Raw genomic sequence first — 12,559 nt, 5'->3', positions numbered from 1 at the left:
CCTTAGCCCCACTCTCCCTTCACCAACTCACCTGGGTTGGTGAACATGTGGTGGTTTGAAGAAAGTGGCACCGTCAAAGAGTATGGATGCCCCATGCCCGGTCCCCATGTGTTACCCTGTATGTCTCTTCCATCTGGCTGTCCCTGAGTTATATCCTTTTATAATAACCTGGTAGTCTAGTAAGTAAAATATTTCTCTGAATTCTGTGAGCTGCTCTAGCACTTCAGTCAAACCCAAGGAGGGCATCAATGGAACGTGCAATCTGTACCTAGTAGGCATTAAAAAGAAAGACACAGGCCCAACAGGGGATCACTTCTGGGCCAAGTCACCAGTGGGGCTCAGTACCTCACCCAGTTGCAGTTCCCACCACCCTCTGAAATGGAGTCGGGAGCTTTCTGGTCAGCATCAACAGGATAATGTCACATGTCCTCTCTCCATCCCCATAGGAAGGCGAGGTCACCTACCCAAGGAGAACCCTACCCTCAACTCCTCACACATAGGTAGCATTGGAATGGTATAGCAGGATCCCTTAGGACACTGACTGGATGCATCCACACCCCGCTGCTTGATGTACCATAAACATAGCCTCCTTCCTGCATGTATCCTTTGCTATAGGAAAAGTACTAAGTCATTCCCAAATGAAGGGGCTATAAAGCCATTTATCAGAGCACTGATGGGCTCTTCCGGGGCATGCTCCTCAGTGAAAATATGAATAAGCTCTCTCTCTCTCCTAAATATAACTGTGTTCTGATTTCAGCTGACATAGACAAGAAGGTAATAGCCTGGACTTGCAATTGGTGTCTGAAGTGGAGGGCAGACTCGTAGGACTGAACCCTTAACCTGTGGGATTGGAGACTGTCTCTAGGTAGATGGTGTCAGAATTGAGTTGAATTGTAGGATGCCCAGCTGGTGTCCAAGAGCCTCTGGGTGGTGTGGGAGCGAAACACACACATGTTGTATGGTACCAGAATCATTAGGAACCACAGATTTTTTAATTTTTGTCAAAATTGTACTTGAATAATTTTAGAAGTCAATGAGTGATACAAATTTTACAAAACAAAACAGACACTGTTTGTTACCCAGAGACAACTACTTCAACCCTTTAACTGACTTTAAAATATTTACCTCCATATCTGCAAATGCCATGAGAATGCTGTATGCTGCCACATCCTGAGTTCTCAGTTTAGCCATTATGTATGGATATCCTTCTAAGGAAGACAAAGTTTTCACTATTTCATATGCAACTCACCTAGTCCCTCATCACGCATACACACAGACACACACACACCCATCCTTCCATCCATGCATCCCCCCAAATATTTACACCATACTTTTGGATAGACCACCATACAGAGTTTATATTATTATTACAATGTTATCATTATTCAAAGCTGGGCCATATAGAAAGCTAGGACTATATTTCCTCTCCTGAATAACTTCATGTTATCCCTAGAATTAAGACTGCCTTATTTTTGTTGTTTTCACATGTTTTTCCTTGGACCTTACCATCCCCTGACTTCTTCCCACTGTTGAACTCTATGAGAAGTTCATTCAAAGCAGTCGGACACGGTATCAACTTGACTTTCTTAACCCCTCCTGAGCCATGAGTGGCTTCACTCTGCTGGCTACCTCCTGGGATCTCCCTTTACCACCATCTTGCAGGCCCACATTGCCTGTCTCTGGCTCAGATACCCACTTCCAAGAGCTTATATCTTTGTCTTTTTTAGCTTAATCACTTGATTGGGCAGAACACATTTTCTAGTTGCTTCTCGAGCACAAGTGCATAGGAGATAAATCTTGCTTGTTTGAAAATAGGTTCATTCTACTCTTATCTTTAATTGACAGACTGACCAGGTATAGAATTCTATGATGGAAATGACTTTCCTTCAGACTGTGGGAAGCATTGCTCCAGTGACTTCTGGCTTACTATGTTCTATAAAGAAGCACAAACCCCTTGTAAAAGGTTTTCGGTTCTTTGAATGTAGTCAGTTTTAGATCTATGGTAACTTTTGGAATCTTCTATTTGTCCTCACTCCTGCCAAAGCAACCAACCCCTGCTCTGATTTCTACCATCATAGACTAGTTTTACCTATTCCTGAACTTCTTATAAGCAAAATCATGCCATATGGATCCTTTTGTGTCTAGCATCCTCAATAATGTTTTTGACAGTCACCTAACTAAAGTCTTTCAGCAGTTCAGTCCTTTTTATAGCTGAACAGCATCCCTTTGTATGAATAAACCACAACTTGTTTATTCACCAGTTAATGGAAATTTAAGTTCTTTCATAATGGAATGTTATGAAATTTTACTTGAGAGTTTTAACGGTTTTATACAAATCATTTTGTTCAATTCACTTTCCAATCACTCAAGTGAGATCAGTCTTAGAGAAGTAAATGTCAAAAAAAATCAAGTCTAAATTTTTATGAATCTCTTTATTTCCGTAGAAGCACATAAGTCACCCCAAGCTTGACCAACTTGAGCCTTTCCTATGTGAAACTCCACAGGAAGGTCCAAAAGAGTATTTCACAGATCATTCATTAATCATCAGCATTCCCTAGAGTCCTTAGTAAAATATTGATTCTTGGACCCTGTTCTAAATCTAGTAAGTTGGAATTTCAAGGGAGATTCACTTTAATTTTCTAGGTCTGGATTAAGCCCAAACATCTGGGTTTTTAATTCACACCTGGGTGATCCTAAAGTTGTTTCAAGTTTGAGAAATACAGATCCACAATACCTTTCAGCACTTGGGACATTATACAACAATGTTTAGGTGCCAGGAGTATCTGCCCTGGGTGGGTCCACTGCTGACACCCTGCTAGATGAGGACAGCCCCAGTGGTGGGGATGAGGTGGCACATACTTTGCTCTGGGTAATTGCTGCTGATTTCTCATCGTGTTTCAAAACATCCCAACTCAAGAAGACGGAAATTGAAAGACCAAAAACCAAAGTAGCATTATTTCCAGTTCTACTACTAAGTGTTAGTACCACCCTCAGCAATTTACATCCACTCCACTTACCTCCTTTTACTCACCCATAAAATGAAAAGGCTGAAGATATGATGTCATTCAGAAAAATTATCCATATCCTGAAAAAGGTAAAAAGATCATTGTACGCCTTCTCAATGTCACACTAGAGCACTTCCTAACAGGCCCACTGAGGGTCATCTCCTTAACCATATATGACTTTGTTTGACTTACTGCCTACCATTAAGTTGTAGCAAACAGATAACAAGCGTATATGCTTTTTGTACAGTAGAGATGCAAACGGACATCTTGTAGAAAAGATAATGTCTGAAGTTGGTAATTCAAGAATTAGCAGCATAAGCATATATCTAGACACTTGGAGAAAAACAGAAAAAGAGCTGAAACTGAGTTAACAGTTGCCTCCTGGGAATAAGTCTGTGGCAAAGAATACTGCTTTTAACCATAGACATGTATTATTTGGGCAAGAATCATCTTCAAACAATTTTTTAAAGTCTAAGAAACAAAAATTAATGTTTTATTGATATGACAAATAATTATTACAATTGCTGTCTTCATCGTCCTGAGGGTATCCCCTTCCAGTCCCCACACCTAACTGTGCATGAGTTAAGGGACACTGTCTTCAAGTTCAGCTTCAAGAAACAACCTTTGCCCTTTGGCAGCCCTGGTGCCAGAAGATAGGAGCTCCAAAACAGCTCAACAGCAGAACATCCCACTCAACTGTTTTCTCTGCAATTGTGATTTTGGTGGCAAGTTTCTTAATTTCTCCCTGGAATCCAAAAGGTCCTCTCTCAGCTCCTTGGGAGCTTCCCAGGCATAATCTAGCTGCCCCCCTGACCCCACCCAGGCAGAGGGCAGGAAGAGACCAAAGAAAGAGGTGGCCACTCCAGACTGGAAGGAGGCAGGTTTAGTAAGCAAGGGAACTTACTCACAAGACTCCTCGCGGGGGCTGCAACATAAGCAGATCTCCGTACCCGCCCACCAGATCTTAAAAGTTTATATGAGGCTTTACCTGGGCTTAGTCACATCTACTGTCCAGATGGTCTAAGGTCCACATCACTAAGCTCCAGGATGCCTCCACAATCTGGGGACAGGGACGGAATGGCCCTATCTGATTGCCAGGGGCCCTCTCATGGGTCAACCTTCCCCAATGCATGTTTCAGCCCTTTTTAGCACCTAGTTGCTGAAGATCCAAAGGAACAAACTCCTTCAATGAATGGTCCCTCCCATGTCCTGGAGTGGTCCTGGCATGGCCCAGGGTACCACTGGAGCAGTACTCGTGGAACTCAAATACAAGAGCATTTGGTACTCAAATGTGTGAAAACCAGGTGTGCACCAGACAATCACCTGAAAATGAGCATATTGCTATTTGCAGAGGTCTTCCATGACTTCATGAGCCAAGCCGAATTATGTTTCTCTCAAAAGTAATAGATAGCCATGCCAGGGGACCACAGAAGTCTGTTCTCTGGGTCCCACAAACTGAGATGATCATGTTTTCATTTTGATTATACTCTGATATGTGATCAGAATCTCTTCTAGATGACCAAGATGACCACCTGGCCCTTGAGACCAGCTACAGGACACCAGGACTCATATCTGAGCTCTTCTTTGAGCTCACACACACCTATACCGAGTGACAGTCCAAGGTTCCATAGTGTCTGCATGAACAAAGTTTTTGCAGGACAATTGAGTCATCACACAGCCTGTGGTAGGATGGAGATGCTGTAGCACTCAGAACCATAATCCTATGTGTGTCAGTGGAGCCCAGTTGTCAGACATAACAAATGACAATGTAACAGTGTAAATGTGCAGATGTAACACCATTTATTTGCAGTGGCTATAGCAGTATACATCCAATAGCTAATTCTTCTATTTGATATTCCAGAACTAATTAGCCCAGTGCCCATTTTAATATTGGTTTTTATAAAACTGCAATGCTAACATTATATTTACTTGAAGAAGAAAACTTTAAAGAATCAAGGAAAATTGCATTAAATTAGTGCTATGGTTGCTTACTGGCATGCCTAGTGTATGTGGTCTGATTGCCCAAAAGCTGGGAAAAAAAATTTAAGCTATGGTGCTACTTAGAGACCATTTAAGCAAACAGAATTTCCAGTATTGGTAGTATCAGAGTTAAAATAAGGAATTTATTATATACAGAACCAGATCTGGGCTACATCTTTCTACAGGTATATCCATGACCAGTTATTAGATTTCATCAGAATATATCATCTGAAGCATGGCTGGTGGGAAAGCTAGGCTCTCTGTTCCAAAAAAGGGCACCTTTCCTGCAGCCTTTAAAGGAAGTGTGTGGGTGGTGACTGTGCCTAAAAGGAAAAGGCTAGAGGAAGCAGAGGGAAACCGAGGCTATGGGACTGCAGGAAGGGGACAGACAGCAGTGTCCTGGCACAGGCACCATCCCCCAGACCATCCACTCACCACTCGCAGGGGCCCTTCTCCCCCCGCTAAGCCCCAGCCTGGGGCTCACCTACTGGGATGTCCTCATTCAATTACTCTTATTAATTTCACTTTAAGCTTTATTTTCTACTTCATTTTATATCTGTTTTAGCTTTTTTATTATGCAAACACATGAAGTTTGTATTTGGCTTTATGTGTACACATGAGACTTAGGACAAAAATAATTATTATCAAGAATTACTTTTCTTTAAAAGTTCCTAATCTTCAAAAGGATATATACACACCTTGAAGTCTACTGGCAACATATAAAGAATATGGACAATGTAAGCCAAACAGGAAAGAAAACTAAGCAAAACAAAGCAAGAGACCAGTTTCGCACTAGCCACACCATCTTAGGTGGTCCAGGAGCTCAGAGGCTTCTTCATATCCTCCAGGAGAAGGCCTGGCTGTCTCTGGGTTCCAACATCCTCGTACCGATGGCCCGTGGGACACAAATTCAGCTTGAGCAGAGAGCGTTTCGTCACCACCCACTCCTGCTTCTGAGCCACATTCTGCTCCTTGGTTGCCATGAGATCATTATTTCTTCTCCATTCATAAAATGAGATAATAATATGTCCCTGCTCACCTCTCAGCACTGACGTGAAGTGACAGTGAGATACAAAGGTGACAACATGCTGGGACCTAGAAAATTTTAGACAAAGCCTCTGACCAAGCTCCCCGTCTAGGCTAGTGTCAAGCATAAATGTCCAAATTGAAGGCAGTGTTGTACTTCATGCCAAGGTCCGAAGTGAGGAAGATGGGCTGGCCCCTCTGGGAGGAGGCGATGAACCAGCCAGGGAAGGCCACTGACTCAAAGGTGGAGGTGCTTTGCGTCTTGACGTGGTAGAAGAGGAAGGGCTTCACAGGCACATCGCTGTTGTACAGACTCAGTATCTCCTGCTCCTGAAACAGACAGAGAAGGCCCAGAGGGACAAGCAAAAGCTGACTGTGTAGTTTAAAGCAACTTGTACACGACCAACAGATGTTCCAAGTTCAAGAAAGCCTTGCCCACCTACTAGATCAGGCCTACGGAAACAATTCCAAAGGGCGGCAGAGCAAGCCCACATGAAAGCCCGCCTTCCCAGCCCCCAGTCTCAAATCCTGACATGGCAGAGGAACCCCGCAAGGAACAGGAAGTGAACAGTGGCTGCCCTTGGAACAGCAAATTGGAACTCTCCCCTCACGAGAGGCCAAGGGGTGCCTCCAAGAAAGAGGGAGGAGGTGCACACCAGCAGCAGGAGCCAAGGACCTCCCTTAGCACAGTGGCAACACTGAGGGGTGCCACCTGCAAGAACTGCTGCTCTGACCCAGGGCGGCCAGCGTGGGCACACAAGTCTCAGAGCAACTGCCCATGTACAAGAAAGGTCAATGCCACAAAAAGAAACAAGAGGGTCTAATAAACCAAAGGACCAGCATCAGGAGGAACAAAGTAAATAGAGCGATTGGAAAATGCCTTCTATATCACATATAGAACTATATTTTGTATACATACATGTATTTAGACGTATATCTAATAAGTATATAGAAGTATATATTGTATATATGTGTATGTAGAAGTATATTTTTTATATCATATATAGAAGTATATTTTGTATACATATATGTATTTGCATATGTATATATCATATATTTAGATAAAATAAGTATTTCTAAGTAAATTACATATGTGCAGAATCTCCAGAAAGACCCAGGAATGGTCCAGAATGTCCACATTCCACTGAGTGGGGGAGTTGTTCCAGAGGATTCCTTGATTCAGTTAATGACTTCCAATTCATCCAGCCAACTCCTTGGGCGGCGGAGAACCCGGGAGTCATCATGGTGCTCTCTTTGATCCCCGAGCATCTAACCCAGCAGCAAGGTCTGTGACCTCCATTTCCAAAATATTTCCTGAATTGGGCCACTTCTCTCCCCACACACACACACACTCCCAGGCCATCACTGCTCAGCTCCCTACCACCCATCCTCCAGAGAGCAGCTGAGTGGACTTTAAACTGAAATAAAAGAATAAATAAGATTGTGTTACCTTTTGGTTTAAATGTCTTGAATGATTTTCTGCTCTTATTAAAATGAAGTCCAAACTCTCTACACAAAGCCTACAGGGCCTACACCTTTCATGGCCAGCGCCTCCCCATTCCTCAGGCCTCCTCGGGGAGAACCTCATATGACATCTTAGCCACAGCAGGTCTTGAACCCCCTCCCTCCAACCATCGCTATCTCATCATCACCGACTTACTTTCTTCATTGGTTCCAGCCATCATCGGCACTGTGCATATTTATCCATCCATCACATAATTATTGCCACACTTGCTCAGCACTGTATTCCTCAACACACAGAACCTCAGTGGTGACTTTCTGACTGTTTAATAAATAAAAGGACACACTCGCATTTGGAACTCCAGTACGGCCTCTTGCATCGTCTCTTCCAACTTCCTGCCTAAGGACTGGGTGACAGGCCCAATGTGCGCTCAGAGTTCAAGATGTTCTTCTGGCTGGGCTCCCTGCTCTCTCGTTCCCCATCAGTTTTGCTTTCTCTATTCAATCATTCCCATCAGTGTATTTGCTGTCATTCTACCACCTTAAAAATTAACTGTTTTGATTGCCCAACACCACTCCCTGTTCCCCCTTGGCAGAAAACTCATTGCAATTGTCTCCATGTGCTGTCTCTAATCTCTCTCCACCAATTCCTGTCTTAAACTCCCACCATCCAGGCTCCCGGCTTCACAAGTGCTCTCACCCAGGTCCGTGATGACCGTGCTCTGCCAAGCACAACGATCAATTGTCAGTCCACCTGAGACCAAAACCCAGCAGAAGGGTGGCTTAGCAGATAGGACAGAGCTGAAAAGAGAATTCTAAGTCCTCAGGATCACACTACACAGTCACTCTGTCAGCAAACCCTGTTGCCTCAATGTAAAATACTTCCAGAATCTGACTGGCTTCTCCTACCTCCCTGGCCACACCCTTCAGCCATCAAATCACACTTAGATCTCCTCCAAGTTCCCCGCAGGGCTTTCCCAACCAGCCGCCAAAATAGTCCTTTCTAAACCCGTGTCCACTTGCGTCACTCTTCCATTCAAAACATGCCAATAGTTTTCCCTTTCAGTCAGACTGAAAAACAAGGTCCTTGCAAAGGTCAGCAAGGCCCCTCATGGTCTGCCTGCTCCCTGAGCTCCTTCCATAATCCATGCCTGCCACACCGCTTTCTGAACTAGCCCTTGAGATTGCCCCCGACCCCCCACACCCTCCTGATTCCTTTGCCTCATTCTAGTGTTTGCTAAAATCATGCCTTGGCAGTGATGCCTACTGCTCCCCTTCCCGCGGCAGCCCCGCTCCACCTGTTTCTGGCTCCACCAGCCTCTTTATCCCGCTCTCAGAGTTCTTTCCTGGAAGACATAACACCTGATCACATCACATATCTCAAGTTCACCTATCATGATACTTACTGTTCAGCATCTCTTTCTTCCTCCAGACTCCAAGCCCCCTGAGGGCAGGGCTCTTGGCCCTTCTGGGCACTGATGTATTTCAAATGCCCTCATCAGTGTTGGAGACCAATGGGAACCCACATATTTGCTGAATCAAATTGGATTGGGTTAAATTGAATGTCACTGAATTAAGCTGGAGTTTAAGGAACCAGGGTTGTTTTTTTTAAAATAAATCTAGACAGCTTGAGGATTAACATAGTAAAAATTGAAATTTCAGAAAACACAAGGGAAGGATGATTTCAGACAGAATGAGACTTCAAATGTAACCATGACCTGGGAGGCTGAACCAAGAAATGCTCCCAGACTGCAACATGAAAACGCACGTGTGCATGCACGCACCCACACACACACACACACACAATGGAAGGATAGAAACTGTGGAAAATTGAATTAGACAATCAAGATCTGGGATTCCAAGGACTGAAGAGTGGGAACTCCAGAGGAGAGGTGAGGCAGAAGGAGAGAATATACATGAAGAAGCAATGGCTGAGAATATCTCAAAATTCAAGAAAAACAAGAGTCCTCAGCTAGGGAGGGGCAGGGTAAATTTTTTTTTAATGCCATTGTATGCACGTAACTCAAAAGCTGCTAGGACTATGGTTAAGAATAGGAGAATATTTCTTATTAATTCTAAAATTAGATTTTCTACAAACCTCTTATAAAAGAAATTGCTGGATTTTTTTTTTAATTGTTTTTCTTAGTCACTCACCTTCAGTTGCAATGTGGGCTGCCCTCCAACATCCTCACAAGACAGGCACACTTCTGGATTCTCTATTCCCAAATAAATGGGAGTCCCTCTGCCTTGCTCAAGAGACTCTGGATACTTGCATGCAACGATAGTGACAGTGACTATACCGATAAGAGAGGAGATGGTGTCAGTTGCCTTTGGAAGTCAGGAAAAGACCGTGTCTTCCAGGTGGGGCTTAAACACATGGAGCCCGGTAGCTCCAGCCCCCAGCAGCCCCTGATCTTAGAGAGCTCTGTCCATCAGCACATTTTGCCTAGTGGAATATTGGAATCTGCCTTCCTGTAGGATCCCCTCATTTAGTCCTTTGAGGACACCTTGGAGTCAGGCAGAATAAAGTCAGAGGACAGGTGTTCAGATCTCTAAAGCAGCCCTCCTGCTCCCCCTGGAGTCCACTCCACCCTCTCTGTGCTCTTCACCCTGGTGCAAGACAGCCCTCTCCCTAACCACCCTTCCAGGCAGGTGGGAGAGTCTCCCCCAACCAGGTGGGCCCCACGGTACAGCCACACTTTAACAGAAGGCTAAGGGATGTGCTCCCCTGGAGGCAGCCATGGGGTGCCCGCTCACCTGCAGTCACACTGGCACTCCGGGGAACTGTCACGACGTTCTGACCCTGAAAGGTCCACACCTGCTGACTTAGGTCAGAGACCTGCCCAGTCACCGGACTGTTCACTACGGTGTAAATGGAGAAGAATAATGAAGAAACATCAACATCAAGCCGCTTTACTGGATACTAGGAGACACCATGTAATTGGCCCCTCGGGACACCGAAATTGGCAGCACCCATGTGGTCAGCAGCCCAGCCTGTCTTCCCAGCAAAGCTGGGTTTTCTGGGGGAAGGGCAAACTCCCTGCAGTCCCACAGCACAAAGGCATCAATGCCCAGCTACCCTCTCTGACACCGACTCTGTGCTTGGCCCCACGCTGGGTCTGAAGCCAGAGTGGAGAGTAAGCACTGGCCCCACCCTCCAGGAGCTCACAGGCCAGCAGAACATGGATGGCATCCTGGGCAAGGGCCATACACAGGGGGTCTAGAAGAAACAGGTGTGCGTGCACGTGTCCCAGGCCCCTGGGGCCCCTTCCCAACATCACCTGCACACATAGGTGTGAGTTCAGGTATCCCACACCCCCAGAGCCCCTTCCCAACATCACCTGCAGTCATGGGTGTGGATTCAGGTGTTCCAGACTCCCAAAGCCCCATCCTAGAATGGCCTGCACAATAGGATGTTTTCTGGAAAGGGAATCCTCAGGTGCTATCTTAGTGAAGCTGTCTCAACACCTGTGGGGACAGCAATAGGAGAGATGAGCCTCAGAAGATGGTCCCAAGACCTTCCTGGGACACTGGTTCCTAAAGTCCTCATTCTGGAAAGGGAGTTAGAAAGCCTCGCCTGACACAAAGCCCTCAACAGAAAATCAGAACCACCTCCGAGGACAAAACTTCAAGGAAGCCCCAGGGAGGTGAGACCAGGCAAGATCCTCCACCCAGCAATCTAGCCAGTGACAGTATCTTCCTAGAAGTTCCAAACCCCCTGATGCCAGTGTCTCCTCCTCCCACTGGCCTCTGCTTCAGCCTAGGGACAGGGAAGGACCCCTCCAGGGCAGCTCTGCCAGGATCCTAGCAACTCACAGGGAGAAGCCACATAGTACAAGCCACAGACTCACCGGCCTGGCCTCATCCTTCACTGGCCCTGCAGCACAGAAGACAGGACAGCTCTGGCATCGTGGACTTACCACTTCTAGGCTGGCCAGGCAGGCTCTTCACCAAAGTTCAGGGGACTGAATCAGCTCCAGCAGCAACCACGAGCAGTGATGGGCTCTGAGAGGCTGAGTCACGTATTTGGTGAGCACAGGGAGGCCCCAGCTTCCTTGGTGGGGTGTGACGATTGTACAGCACGAGAGAAAGCCCGTTCCTCCAGCCAGCAGGTCCTGGGAGACTCCCAAAGAAAGCACAGCGTCAGCGTGCTGGGACCTGCCTGAGCTCTCTGAGAAGCAGGCCCTCAGCCTCACCCCACGGGGAGGAAGGCTGATTAATAGACCTCAGACTTCCCTAAACAGGGAGACTGAGGAACTTCCCTGGAACTCAGGTCTCCTGCCTGTCACCCTGGGCTGGAACAGGAAACGCCAGGCCCTTCATGTAAGAAGTCAACTTCTGGGGCAGGGGAGCTGGCCCTCTACTGTGCTTTGAGGGAGTCCTGAGATAGCAAAGTTAGCTGTGCGCTTCAGGCAGGGTCCATGGGGCATTCTCACCTCTGGGCACCCCACATACAGAGTTAGGCTGAGGGCTCCCCTGTGTTCGTTCAGTCCTTCAGATGCACCTCAATCCCCTTGGGGAGACACAAGCTCTGAGCAGCATAGCCTTTACTGAGGCAAGCTTCGTGCCCTGGTGCCCCCCAAATACAGTGGACTCAGTGTTGCCTAAGGACTAAAGGGGTGGGCAGTGATTTCTCCAAAACCTGAGCCCCAGATCCCAACTCATCCCACCCTCATCCCCACCCTGATCTAGTGATGCAGGGCATTCATAGGTTTTCAGAAAATGGTAAGTTTTCCGGAGGTTTTTTTTGTATTATGTTTGTTACACCCCCACCACCATCCTATCTGCTGAGGTCAAGCATGAAAGTTTTCTGAGGCACAGAGCAACTTGACTGAAGTGAATTTCAGGAGACAGATTAGAAATACCTTCAGCTTCACATTCACCTGTCTAGCTGGGAAAAAAATAAGAATAAGGCAGGGCCTTCTGGGGAAGCACCTCTGTGAGCCCCTCTTCTCAGCCCTGGAAAGGGCCTCTTTGCTCAGCTTCTCATACTTTCCACCCCCGTCTCCTTTTGGCCTAGGAGGAACATGGTCCTTGCCTGCTAAGGCCCAGTCTCATCACTTTTGGCTTCCATTCTATCTGATACC

At 46.2% G+C, this 12,559-nt stretch overlaps 1 protein-coding gene across 3 annotated transcripts; it reads right to left on the bottom strand.

Moving 5' to 3' along the window:
* Nucleotides 1-4,786: 4,786 nt before the first annotated feature.
* IL36G (interleukin 36 gamma) lies at nucleotides 4,787-11,556 on the bottom strand. 3 transcript variants are annotated; one of them, XM_036930686.2, is made up of 5 exons: nucleotides 11,324-11,555; nucleotides 10,814-10,940; nucleotides 10,230-10,334; nucleotides 9,627-9,766; nucleotides 4,787-6,341 (listed from the first exon to the last, which is right to left on the bottom strand). In XM_036930686.2, the coding sequence occupies exons 2-5, from the start codon at nucleotides 10,860-10,862 to the stop codon at nucleotides 6,132-6,134; spliced, it is 504 nt and encodes a 167-aa protein (XP_036786581.1). In that variant the 5' UTR covers nucleotides 10,863-10,940; nucleotides 11,324-11,555; the 3' UTR covers nucleotides 4,787-6,131. The 3 variants fall into 3 exon arrangements, 2 of the variants coding, with proteins under 2 accessions (XP_036786581.1, XP_057352994.1); XM_057497011.1 differs by having other exon boundaries at nucleotides 11,393-11,547; XR_008995760.1 differs by lacking the exon at nucleotides 9,627-9,766 and having other exon boundaries at nucleotides 6,125-6,341; nucleotides 11,324-11,556.
* Nucleotides 11,557-12,559: the final 1,003 nt, after the last annotated feature.

This window comes from Manis pentadactyla, chromosome 2 (assembly GCF_030020395.1).
Source record: "Manis pentadactyla isolate mManPen7 chromosome 2, mManPen7.hap1, whole genome shotgun sequence".
In the NCBI taxonomy this organism is placed as follows: Eukaryota; Metazoa; Chordata; class Mammalia; order Pholidota; family Manidae; genus Manis; species Manis pentadactyla.
The sequence above is the reverse complement of the archived record's forward strand: the minus strand, read 5'-3'. Positions and strand labels throughout refer to the sequence as shown.

Excerpts from the sequence above, each read along its gene's own strand:
- IL36G (XM_036930686.2), bottom strand. The coding sequence starts at position 10,862 with ATGGGGCTTTGGGAGTCTGGAACACCTGAATCCACACCCATGACTGCA. Across the intron at positions 9,767-10,229 it reads GAGTGCCAGTGTGACTGCAG|TCACTGTCACTATCGTTGCA; the intron begins GTGAGCGGGCAC and ends TTATCGGTATAG. Across the intron at positions 6,342-9,626 it reads AGCCCACATTGCAACTGAAG|GAGCAGGAGATACTGAGTCT; the intron begins GTGAGTGACTAA and ends TGTCTGTTTCAG.